General features: G+C 35.2%; 1 protein-coding gene across 2 annotated transcripts in view; it reads left to right on the top strand.

Moving 5' to 3' along the window:
* Nucleotides 1-10,505, top strand: part of LOC126841765 (uncharacterized) — a 52,701-nt gene extending 42,196 nt beyond the window's left edge. Inside the window, exon 4 of one of the 2 annotated variants that reach the window (XM_050578407.1) lies at nucleotides 7,057-10,505. In XM_050578407.1, the coding sequence (XP_050434364.1) occupies nucleotides 7,057-7,722 (666 nt within the window). In that variant the 3' untranslated portion in view covers nucleotides 7,723-10,505. The remainder of the gene's footprint in view (nucleotides 1-7,056) is intronic. The other variant, XM_050578406.1, reaches the window with a different exon arrangement.
* Nucleotides 10,506-14,193: the final 3,688 nt, after the last annotated feature.

Below are 14,193 nucleotides of genomic sequence, written 5' to 3' on the forward strand. Positions count from 1 at the left end.
ATTTATTGTGCGCATTGTATTGTATGCATTTTTGAGTTTACTGATGTCAAATAAAGGTTTATCTCTGCGCTAAACATCATAATATAGCTCTCACAATATTATATAGTATAATATTTTACAAGACATGTACATAAAAAGTAAAATTTTATACACCGTTTGTTCGTTGTTCGTATGAGAACAAACAGAAAAGTAGAAATAGTAAATAGAACGTAATACCCTAAAAATAATAATAAACAACAATAACTCGGGAAATACCTTTATGTAATATAATATATTTGTATGAACAAAATGTTCATTCAATGTAGTTTTTACAGTCATTGGTTTTACGTTGGTATGTGTTCGTATAAAACCAATTATTGTTGAGCTCTTAAAATTCTTCAATAACATCGTAGGGGAGTGAGCTGCAATTTATGTTAAAATAAAATAATTAATTTTAAAATGAAATGTAGCAGTTTACTAATGTGTGGTACCAGTGCGCGGGGAATGAAAATATAAAATGACATTTTATTTGACATCTGACGGCATGGAAACAGTATTAAGTCTTGATCCTGATCGACAATTTTATTTCCCAACACCATCTCTGCGTTATTTCGGCCTCGTGTTCATCCGCCTACCATAATTCTATCTGATAATAATGATATGTAATCGCTGATTCGGGCGCTTTAGAATGTCCATTTTATTAAACAGTCTCGTCCATCTCTCATTTCTCCAAACACTTTATTTAATGTTTTCCAAGACAACGTGGAAACAATTGTTTTGTGAGTATGCGGCACCGTTATTGCAGCCGAAATCAACGATATTTCCAGTTGTCAAATTAAATTCTCCAGTTATACTTCTCAGTATTTCTTTAAAACTATTAAAGTGCAGTAGTAAAGTGCATATTTCCCGGAAGAAATATATTTTCGTTCAAATTTTAATTGCTTGTAAAGCTTACATAATAGAAGTTCCTATATTTTGCATAATTTGGCAAGGAAGTTACAACAAAAACATTGATATAAAATTTATGTTCAAGACATTATTAAAATGTTTAGACATTCTCTACATTGCTTTTGAAAATTGTACTCAGTTTAATTTAGTGTATGTAACTATTTTGTTGTACAAACAAAAGTTTAGGCTTTAAACCGCTGTAATCATTTTAATAAAATCATGAAATCCATTTTACAAATAAACGTAGCAAAAAATATCACGACTTGGAGAGACTTGACAGTAAAGTAAGGACAATTTTTGATTAAAAACTTGACGAAATTCTAAAATTTGTGTACCATAATAATTATTCACGAGGGCAAAGTATGTTCTATATACTAAAAAAGCAAATATAAATGTCTATTGAGATTTAATATATTTTGTTTCCAACTCTTTCAATGCAGTCGTTTAGCTACTTTATTTTTATTTTTTACAAAAACTCGTCCGGGAATTGTTTTGTGTAACTTCCCGTCAAAACCGGATATCCATGTGTTTTGTTGTAGTATATTAAACGTAGGCGTTTCTTTCGACTTCACTATATAGCAGCTGTTGAGGTGGTACTCGACAAAGTCGGAAGAGCCTGATGTTTCCTTAGGACGTCCAAACGAAAGTTTCCAAACGGAGAGCGAATCATTGCGGCAGCCGACCGCGGTACCGGTCAAATGTTAAACAGCGGCTGTAACGTTTCCGATTCAAGCGTAAATGGTTTATATTATTCTTGTTGGCGTGAACTCGGCCGAAACTACGTGAAACGTTAATTATCAAGAGCCCGCGGCTTCTGTAAGTTTTACTTGTCAAATTCATATACACCCATATCGATTACTAGAGAACCCGCGGTATGGCCCCGGTTTAATTAACACAGACACCTCGAACACTACATTACAGTCGGTTTGTAACGGCGCCGGGCCAAACGCAATCAAACCCCGCCGCGGGTCCACGGCCATTGGACAGAGCGCAAACGGTCTTTTTCTGATTCATTTTCCACCTTCCCTCGAGTGGAAAAGTTGCCGTTTTCGTGTCGTTTCGCCGGAAACAGCACACCCGTCAAACGGATTGCACGGTCTCCACCGCGGGGGGGTTTGATGGGTTTTTTTTTTTCAGTCGGTGGTAGACGTCACACCGCACCGCAGTTGTTCGGTTCATTTGCCGATGGTTTTACTTTTATCCCCTGCATCCTCCCCGGCCCCAAGTCTGTTTTTCCGTCTCGCCGAGAAAACAGTTACAGTATCGACGTGTACTACACTGTACACACACACACACACATTAATCTCGACGAGGCTATTTTTTTCAAATTACAAACTCCGCAATTGCACCAAACGACACAAACGTACGCCGCCGACGTTGACTAAACGGCGCCCTTCGTGTCTCGCTAATAACTATACGTGCATACATAACGAATTCGACGGATTATTCTGTACAGGCACAGAATAAACTACAGGAGAATGGGGCGTTATAGTCGTTGAGCATTTAGTCAACGAGAACCTAGCCATAAATAAACCGTTGTTACAAATTATTCATTGCGGCCGGAACTGATTTCACACATTTTTCGGTAAACAAAATGGACAGCGTCACCCGAAATGAGAGAAAAACATCGAAATCATCTTCATACTTCCTGCCCCGATTCCCCCACAGATGTAGCATAGCTATCACCCATAAGAACCCAATGCAATTCTGATTGACGTTTTGGCTTCGCCGCTAAACTCACAACCGGCCCGCAGTATAATATGTTCGAGTACGGTTTTGTTTAAATCGCAAAAAATTAACGAAGAACGTTGTAATTCGGTTGTGCATAATATTATGCACCATTTAATTCCGCGACAGGATTTAATTCGCATTAAAAACGGGTTTGTACGCACCTAATTTCCGGATTAACTTGATTCGCATTAATTTTACTACTTTGCTCTATATACCACGTTTACCGCCGAGACTTATTAATTCAGTTGGAGGGATCGAATTTGATGTTTAATTCGCAATCAATCAATGCGCGTTATAATAATGCGTTTGTATACATCAGCGCTATATGTAATATTGTTACCATTTCAGAATTAAATTTTTGTCGCCATCCACGTTAACTGTAATAAATTATGTACGGAATTGCACGGCTCGCACGTAAATTGTGCAATTTAAACCGCAATAACGCGTCGTGTAATGATAACATTAATTTTCACGCGGGTGCGACGCCGCCGGTGCACGGTGCACATTTACCGCAGTGCGTTTTGTAAAATATATGAACCCAATATAATGACGGTAACGTTTAAAAGGGACTTACCTAGAATGAAAATAAATAAATATTATGTCTCGTTAACAAAACCAATATAGAAGCAAAAACATACACAGCAAATAAACATTGTATTCAAACGGTTGTTGGGACTGAATTAGATGTACGCACACATTTGTGTTGTAGAAAATCATCGTCTAACTGCGACGTAGTGCACTGTGTATGTTTGTCGACAATATATGACGGCGCAAAATTCACTGGAGCGAATATCAGACAAACATATTTTTTTTTTTTTTTTTTGTGTTTTGCCAGTCCTGTATTATATATATCCTCGCATTTTGCTTCTAGGCCCCAAACCGGCGTTGAATAATTCGATTTCCTAGTGGGGTAAACACTATGTAACAGTATTTCCATGCAATATAGCTTGCACGTGGTTCCGCCGTGAATTCTTTGTAATCGAATTCCACACCCGAACGTCAACTACCCACCCCACCCCCCCCCCCCAAAAAAAATAGTCTAAACTTTTAGCGCTTATTTGGCCCGTACGCCGGTTAGATTATGCAACATTAAACCATATATTTTCCATAGCCATTGGTCAATCTTACACTCCTGTACACAGCTACTTAAATAATGTGCATAACGACATCTTTGGCTTTGCCATATTAGGGTACACCTCGCGTAAATGAACGAGAAGTGATTTTATAATTTATAAGCACTTTAATTGATGAATCTTGATCCATTTTTTAAATGCAAAAGTATTTTAAAATACACTAGGAAAACAAGGCGTGTGTTTTTAAATAAAATAAATGTCCAATTCGGGTGATTTCGAGTATAATCTAGTAATAGTATGATGTTACAATGGGAACATTGTGTTATTATAATTAGGTTACATTGTATAGACTGTATATTTATATTATATAGTCTTTCCTATCTATTTACTATGTATTTATACATAGATTATATTTGAATATTTATTTTTACATAATAAAACATAAGTGTGATAATATTTATTAACTTACTAATTAAAATGCATACAGCGTCGATGCTCGCCTGAAGTGTCTTAATTAATGCATAGCTACGCTGTATAAGTATTTTTCATACTTTTATTTTCTTCAGTTTTAACTGACGACGTAGCTTATCCTGGAGTGTGTAATTAAAAATAATCGTATCGTTATGTTTCCCATAGACAATTGCAAAGTATAGTTAACGGTTGATTATATTATGAATTGAATATTAAAATATTGTAAAACCATCTTGTTTTTTGTAAAATTAATTTTTCACAATAATTTTATCGTTAATTAAAAAAATATTTTATTTTTTTAACTAGCCATTAGCAACACGTAATAAGGATAACATTTTTTCAATAAAAAAATTACTCAATATAATATTATTTTAATAATAAGGACAACATAATATTTATATTGGATTTGTATACTATTCTTTATTTTATTTTTTTTAATTGTTTACCCATAATATAATGAACGTTAAACGTTTTTGTATAAATTAACCATATGTAACCATATAATATTTGGTGTGCAGCAAGGCTTAAAAGACCCACGACACTATCCGTATTTTTCTCTTAGAGTTTCATTCTTTTTTTTTTTCATTTCTTTTCCATCCTCTCTCAACCTTTCTAAACCGTCACATATCAAGCGATTCTGCCTTATTACATCCACGCTATTGATTCTCCGAATTCGGTTACTTTTATACAGTATATTATGTGCCGAAAACCCGGTCAGAGTACACAAAGGTGGTACATAGATCATTGTCCTTATGATAAACGCTACAGTATCCTGCGTAGAATAGCGCTACCGTTCTTTTGTGTGTACAATATAAATAAATATATGTACGCCGAACTCATCAAAATGTGTATGTATTCTGGGCGCCTTTACGGGAACGGAGGGCTAGGAAGACATCCGACGTTGTCTTCTTGAACCGTATGAAAACACCTCTTTCATCTTTAAACATACAATACAGAAATGTATTCCCCGTCCTGAGCAGTTTAATGTACCGTATGAGTACATTCGCGCGGTCGACACACGTTTTGCCAATCTTTATACATGCGATCGAAACTTTTAGAGGGGGCGACAAAAAAAACCCGCTTTTTGCAGCACAATATAATGTTCGATTCAATACCTTTTCCAGCGTTTTCTCATCTCCGGGACAGATAATAATATCGTATTATATTCCAACCGCGTAACGCATCGCATGTGTATCGCCGCCACACAATACCACCTTGTCACGCATAAAACGATCTTCGTTGAATAGCACTCGTTTCATTATTTTCGCATTAAAACCGCCTTGGCGAACTCACACATAACTTTCCAAAAAAATCGTTACTTCGACTAGGAGAAACGCTACTTCTGAAGGACCTCACAATGTCTTGTGCTTCGCCTCGAGTCACACGAGAAATATGATATTATTGTGCGCAACAATACGGCGGTCTGGTCGTTAAAATTAGGTAAAGTAATGCCGGTTAGAAGTAAAGAGTATCTAAGTATAAAGTCCATGTACGTTATCAAACACCGATACCTATTACCGCTTGGTTAGTAAATGAAAGTGGACCCGGTCTGTTTGTAATAACAACGTGTTTAGGCCACGGTGCATGAATGGACTAATGATACTTAACGGTGTACCCAATAATAGTATATGTATCTCAATGGACCCGAGCACAAAAACATATGACGTATAGCCGAAAAGCTACTGGAGAAGATCATATACAAATTAGTCTAACCCTAACTGCCGAGTAATTAAATTAATAATACTCGAGTATTATAATTGCAAAAGCAGAATTGTCAAACCAATATAGTTACATGGCCTTTTTTTTTAACAGCAAATTAATAATGTTTTTCAAATTTCTAATGTACGTAGTAAAAACTTTAGCTAAGACTATCATATAATAAATTGAGTTATACCTATAAGTAATATCGTATTTGTATTTATCATAAAAAATAAAAAATTTGAATTATGATCATTTTTCAAAAATATACAAGCCAAACATTGTTGACGGTTAACAATTATGTGTTTTTGATGGGTCGTTTATGGGCTTTTTGAATTGTACCTTTAGCACGTTTATAAAGTATTTGGTTCATTTATTGTCTTGCATTTCTTGATAGTTTACTACACAATTTTCTATACTTTAATAACCTTTTCCCCGTTTACACGTAATCGTTCATTCACATTAATTTCGGATAACGCGCTTCGGTAATATTGGTTTTACAAGCATTTTTCAATCTTGTTGTGAACATTTTTTCGATTGAAGCGTTCAATACATAACCATTGTGTTAATGTGCTGTAAAAAAAATATGCACGCGATAAATGCCGAATCAACGGTTGCGTGTAAACGTTCGTAATTGTATTAAGGCCCCTGGATACCGACCATTTTTAAAGAGTTTTGTATAGGCAATATTTAAGAAAAAAGTGGTTTTAATAAATTTCGACCATGTTAATTAATTTATATAAGCTTCATGATATTATTTTTAATTTAAATAATTTTCTCTATGAGTGTAGAAGTCATTTTAGTTAAAATAATAGTACATTTTTTGTCCATCGCACAGGCTGAACCGATCAGTGATCAGATAAGTAATCTGAAAACAGATTTGAATTCACCATGAAGTTTACTTGAGATCGGCCAGCGTATTTTTTCGGTATCTTATTCCTACTGCGCATAAAACACGTTTGAGTATTTTATAAAAATTTGAATTTTAAAATCTAATTTGGAAAAGAGATTAAAATTACAAATTGAAAAAAGTGCTCTGACCGATCTCAAGTAAACTTTGTTTGGCCTGTGCGATGGACAAAAAATGATGTATTTTGGCTGAATAAAACGGTCGGTATCCAGGGGCCATAATGAATAAATATATTTCACTTTTCAGCATCGAACTTCGTTCTCGAAATTCAACGTGAACAGCTGCATCGAACCGTCGGCGATATTTCAGACCATTCAGCCGACGCACCGGGCGCTGCAGATCCGGCCTAGGCAGAATTCGATGTTTGCTGGCGGCGGGGCCCTGCCGGGCTCTTGCGGCGCACCGATTGGCCACTGCACGCTGATGTCGGACCGGCCCAGGAAAGCCAAGTCGGCCGCCGACATCAAGTCGCTGATGCAACACGAGTGCGGCCCGGCCCGGACCAGCCGGTCCATGTTGCCCATGACGGTGTCGGAGCGGCGGGTGTCTTGCGCGGCGTCCGGCTCGCTGATGGTGTCGGCCGTCAAGGAGCGTCGGTCGTGCAGCCTGTTCCCGTCCGCGTCGGACAAGCGTTTCGTGCCGCCCCCGCTGTCGTCGTCCGCGTTCCAGAGCCAACCGGCGCCGTGTTTGTGCGACGCGCCCTCGTCCGCGTGGGCCCAGGCCAAACGCGAGTTCCTGATGATGCCGTCGACGTCCCTCGGCGGCAGCCGCCGGACGTCGTGCGGCATGGACCATCTGTGCCCGACGTCCATAACGTTGAAGGACAGGCGACCGTCGTTCAACAACGTCATCGCTCAGGTAACGGCAGAACGGCGACCGTCGTCCAGCATGCTCAGGATCAGCAACGTCTAACGATCATTTTTTTTTTTTCTTTTTCAATTTTCCACGTTGTATTGTAGTCACAGTGGATGTGCTTAGTTTTACTTTCGCTTAGTACAATTATTATTATTATTATTATCTGACCACAACGCTGAAATTTAATCGATTTAGTTATGGTCGAAATTTGTACCGTGTAACTTTTGCCGTTAGTTCGTGTGAATTGTATCATCAATTTTGATTTAGGACGGTCAAAACCGTACGTGTTATCGTTTGGGACATTGTATACTATTCCAAGTTTGGATTCTCTATTGTACGATTTCACATTGCCTTTGATTCAAAGGGTTAACCATAATAAGTCCGTTCACAGCTGTTCAGGATAATAACCATAACAGTCGTATTAGGTTTAAATTTCCAACAGCGCGTTTGATTCCCAAGTATAATTTGTACACGGATTGTCTTATCTCGACATCTTTTTTCGCTGACATTAGCATTTTACCGCAGTCGATATCCCCACAAAACCAACACGATCATCAAAATTAACACTCGGCGTTTTTATTTAATTTGAACATTTCTGACGTTTGATTTGTAGTTTTAACGGCCAAAAGGTGCTTACGCATAGTGTGTTGTGTTGTCCTTGCCAAATAAAAGACCGCCGATACGCCGCAGAATCCTATACGATACAGATAAAGATAAAAAAAAAACTATAAATATATTTATTTAATTTCTCCTGTGGGCAGCAAATACTATCGAAAATTCCGGTTTTTTCCCTTCTGTTTAACAAGTTACCGCCGCCTTGGGATAAATTATCGTTAGTGGTTGTATTAAAATGGACGGGGTATAGCCCATACGGTTTTAGATCACAACACGGGAGTCGTTTTAAACTAGAGAGCAAGAGTATGGACTATGGGAGTGAATGTAGAGCGGGAGGAGGGTTTTGTTCAAGTGTCCGACAGGATCGTTTTGAACACACTCGAACCGGAAACCCATAGGGTTATAACGCGGCGACTTCATCGCTCGGCCCACACGGCCTATGCTTGTGTTATACCCGACAAGTATTGGTGTTTGACCTCGGTCGTATTCTCAGGACACGTGTCTGTGTATCATTCTATGTTATTATGGATCATAAATATCTCCATGGAAGTACACACAAAGAGGTCGCGCTGTCGTTAACGCCACACTAGCCAAAACGATTCGGATCGCATCTAAATGGTTTTTATCGTTTGTATACCGTCTTAACGAGGCCGAATGCCTAAGACAGTCGTTCGATCCCTTTGCTTTTGTCGTTTTTATTGCCACGGCGATCCCACTCGGATTCAGATGAAGCCGTTCGACATTGTCTGTTGTCATGGCGTGTGTATATTATTATCATCTCCCTCGGTTAGGCCACTTCGGGTTGGTCCACAAACATCCCTTGTCCACTGCAATCCAACGGTTATTACCCTAACCCGGTCGGTGTGATCGTTTTTAAAAATTTTTTCATTACACTTTAACATTACATAATGTGTACCTACCGCCAAAGTGAACGGAGCACGCCAAAAATCGCCCTTACCGTAGCCCAACATTGTAATTGCGATTTCGCATCAGCTATGAGTTATTATAATTATTATTTTGTTTTCGAATAAGCCGAATTTTCTGAAGCACCAATGAAATAATAATAATTATTATTGATTCTGTTTGATCGCCGGGAACGGCCGAATCGGATATTGTATTTTTATAACTTCTCGTACGAACGTTCTTTAATATACATTTTAGTATTATAATAATATATTGTTGTATGTCTCATTAGGTAGTAGTTGTAAAAAAAAAAAATTAACAGGTTACAAACGTATGTAGGTTATAAGGTATTGCTTTTACATTATTCTGTAAGTATAGAATATAATAATATATGATAGCAAAATAGTTTTTATTTAAAGTTAGGTTAAAATTTATAATAAAAGAGTAGCACGTAGATATATACAATATATGTATACAATTTACTTATGCAGAAGTAATAGGCGTTTTTTTAACTTAAGATATTTTAACTATGAATACCATGTTGTTTATCTAAAAGCGTGCAAGAATTGTAAACGCAGAGATATAACCAACGATTTTTTTCACTATAACAATTTACCAGAATAATATTTAATTTTTAAAAACGCTTTAACGTTTTCACCTCTCTGTTTAATTTTAATAGAATTCACTACTGTCACTACTGGTCTTATCAGAATGACATATGCCAATGTTTTTGCTATCTTAAATAGTATTGTCAAGTGCCAAAATATTGAGCACAATTATAATGAATATTTAATATTTACCGAAATAATGATAATTATAAAATATAATTGAATAGAAGAACGACCAATTACATATATATTTTACCTTTTAAATCTATATTATAATATAAATACATTATTGAAATAATTGTTAGTATAATTTTATTCATATCTATATTTTATACAGTAGATTGTTTGTTATTTTGTTTTTGTATTTTAATTATAATTTAATTCTGTATTGATGACTCATCTACAGTTCATTTTTAAAAGATGAAAAGCGGTTGCTGGACCACAATTAAAGTAGGCAATTATACACTCTGTTACATCCACAACAGAGTGTATAAATAAGTAATTTATTTAATTAATATAGTTCATAACTATATGTAAGACTTTTAACTTTTATCTTCGGATAAAAATAACAATTTAGAATAAATAGAAGTATAAACTAATAGAATTAGAGTGACTAAGATTTATATTATCCACTGAAAAAATATACATAGTTGTTATTATAAAATAACTTCTAAATAGTACATAGAATACGATTTATACATGTATAAAAAGAGTTATTTTATTGTATTCGTCTCTTATGTTTGTTTATTTTTAATCTATATATTTTATGTATAAATATATTCTATATACATTATGATTGAGTGTTTTATTCTTCAAAATTATAAACATATTATATTATTCATGATGTATTATTTATTTGATTGTCTACAAAATATACACAGAACATATACGTTCCCAATGTCAATATTGCTTTTTCACAGCGACTTCAAAGTTGATGGCTTTTGTAACCGTTCAAAAATATGATTTTCTATATTTTAAAAAGTAAGTTTATAAAACAGAAAAAAAAAATATTGATTTATTTGGTAATTAATTACATTTTGTGGCCGGTGAGTTTTACAGTCTATTAACCTTTAAAACGACCGGTGAAAGCACTGGTGTTAATGAAACTACTTCGCTTTTGTGTTGAGTATGTACACATGTGTTTTAGTTCTCAATAATTATTAATCAATTATGCTGATTTTAATTCATCGAGTATTCAAATGGGTTTAGAGTGCATGTTATATATTATGTAACTAAGCTTTTGTTTAAAGACGTCTCTGCGTGCTCTTACACTAAAATATTATCCTTTTAGTTTTAATAATGTAGTCTATTTACGTCCACCTTTTAATAAGTTAAACATTATGGAATTTATCGTAATAGTTTAATGACCTAATTTTATATTGTACGTTTCGATCGAGCCCATATTTCCCACAAGCTCCTATAATATTATTGTTGTGGCTCTCGTTGGAACTGCTCCGAAACTAATTATACAGGGTCTCCGGAGTCCTATACACAGGCCCTAAATAATAGACATCAAAATTAATACACAACTCAAAATATATGTTATTTTCAAATCTAATTATAATTACTACATTAATTTCTGCACCTGGAACGAAATTATAACAAACAGTGATTTGGTTATAACTCAATAAATGATTTACCTAATTATTTATATTTATAATTACTTTAGATCATTGATGATCGTTACAAGTGTTCTTTATTTTATACGGTTAACATTTTATTCTGAATCATCTCACATGGCCCATCAACAATACAAGCAGAGACGTATTCAGAAATTTGGCGCCCGGGTGCTAATGCTTTTCCACCCCCCCCCCCCCAAAAAAAAAATATTATTTGACTTTTTCCACCTACCGCGTGCGTCGGATCTTACTTTCCGGCGACCACCCGTTATCGTTATCTTTTTTGGCGCTTTCAAACATATTTGTTTTTAATGTATTCACCTTTTGTAATCCCTGGTGGAAAATTGACTATCTAATCAAAAATTTTCATTAAACAATTTTTAGTCGTTAGATAAAATTACTCTTCTATTTTGGAATCTGTAATATAAGAGTGACTAAAGAACTAAATGATTTATTTATGGTTATATATCAACGAAAAAGTGAATTATCTCAGTTTGTTTGTCTACATTCACTGATTTCATACTTAACATAATGCAATACATTTCAATTGTAATTACACTTAGGGCTTAGGCCCCCGCCCTAAATACGTTACTGAATACAAGTTACTAATTTACAGTATATTATACAAGAATAATTATTGATTCAGTAATCGCTATTTCTTTTTTACATTTAGAAAATAATTTTCAAACAGTAATCTATTACATATTTGATGATTAGAAGAAGACCTTGGTACTTTTATTGAAAAATGATAATTACTAGCTACTACATTTTAATTAGTTTGTTAACTGCAAAATGGCCTTTAGCGGTTTAAAATGAAATTAGAGTAGCAGACCGTTACCGTTGTATGGCACGCAGAGATAAAAATATACTATTGTATTATACCACGGACACTTAATTAAACTTTCAAAAGTTGTTATCATTTATTGTTTGAAATTGGATGGAAAGTATCAACCCGGTGACTTCATATAAAGTTTAAAGGTATATTAATTTTATTTTTATTGTAGTTTTAAAATTAGTATATATTAGTAATTGGTGTAGTGATTTTTTTTAAAATGCAAAACAACAATTCGGCTATAGCATTAAAATTGATACACAAAGAATTTAATAGCATAATTGAATTTTTTTTTTAAATTTCAACATATTAGGTCAACCGACTTTTTTGTGCATTACCGGAATAATTCACTAGCGTGGACGTGCTGTATTAAATTATTCAGTACTATTAATTTCCACTTAAAACATAGATTTGATTGTCATGTAGGATAAAAAAAATATTGAACCGACAATTTGCTATGTACAATGTAACATCTACTATGTCTGCAACATATATTATATTTTAAACTGTAATAATAATCAGTTTGATCGCATTTCAGTATAATTATGCTGGATTGGGTTAAACATATAAACATAATAATAATAACAATAATAATATAATAAATAGTAATATACCATTGTTATTATTATTATTTGTTTTATAAGATAAATATGTAGTTTTTCAGAACTTTTAAAATTTTAAACAATAATTATTTTCAACACTCTCATAATAAATAACATTAATTAACATTGATTATTACATAATATAGAAGATTTTTTGTTTATTGAGATCACACATCCTACATCCCATATATTACCATAACAATATGAGCATCTACACTGTATTATTATGCTGTTGATTGTAAATAATCAATTTTAGAAAATAAGGCCTCAAAGAACCAATATAATTTTTCTGTGATAAAACCAAAGAAACTGTAGGAAATCAAAGCATACATTATTCGATTACTGCAATTTGAGGAGCAATAAATGTGCAATTTAAAAACGTTGTCTTACAAGAGTATTACACATAAAATATGTTTTTAACTATTCAGCAATATTTATTGATATGATGTTAAACGATTCCATGCAGCTTAATACGTTTTACCGCGGCAATTGCGGCAATAAATTAACGGACATTACCAACTATATTTGTATGAAATTTTTAATTCCCGATATGGGTTCGATTCGCATAAAAACTGTATTTTACGTACAGTAATTTCGGATTAACGACTTCGCACGAATGCGTTAGTTGCAAGTGAAAACGTGTGAAGTTCTCTGGACTTACAATACGCGTGTATTGTACACCCGTTTCACCGACGTAGTGAAATTGCCTATACAGCGCGCCGGTTTATTTTTTCGGGAGGGCATAACATTGTTGTTGGCGCAAAAAAACGTTGCTGTTGCCCCCGTTGTAAACTGGGCAATATAATTTATGTAAACAAAGCTATGTAAAAGAAACGTCTGCCGGACAGGATACCCTCGCTCTCTATATATGCGTCGGTCGGCGCGTTGGCTGTTGAGAATAAGAAAAACGTCTTGACGGCAAACGAACGGCAGCGGAATAACATAACAACAATGCGGCCTCCGGCAAGATTGATGGCGCATTAACCGGCTTGACAGAACGTTCCGAGCCGCAGTCGTCTGTGGGCGGGAAAAAAATTTGTGCGCCACCCCATAAGATTTATCTCGTTTCCCCGGCAGAGACCGGGGCAGGACGGGCGGCCGGCATAAGCGACCGCGAGGGCTGGCGGGTTTCGGCGGGAGCTGTGGGCGCAAAGGCCGCTTATGATACCGTCATAACGGAAGAAGAGAAAGAAAAAACAAGACCGGAAGTTGAACATAGATAACACTGTAGCAGCAGCGCAGGTACCACGGCCGTGTGTTGTTCGGCCGATACCGTTGTAGCGCTTGGCTGTGAAAAATGATCTGTATAAATAATAATAATAATAATAATAATAATAATTTATCGATCG

Source organism: Adelges cooleyi, unplaced genomic scaffold (assembly GCF_023614345.1).
Source record: "Adelges cooleyi isolate 19-005CV unplaced genomic scaffold, UGA_ACOO_1.1 ACOO_flye_CR_arks_rails_tigmint_CR_PRNA_41, whole genome shotgun sequence".
In the NCBI taxonomy this organism is placed as follows: Eukaryota; Metazoa; Arthropoda; class Insecta; order Hemiptera; family Adelgidae; genus Adelges; species Adelges cooleyi.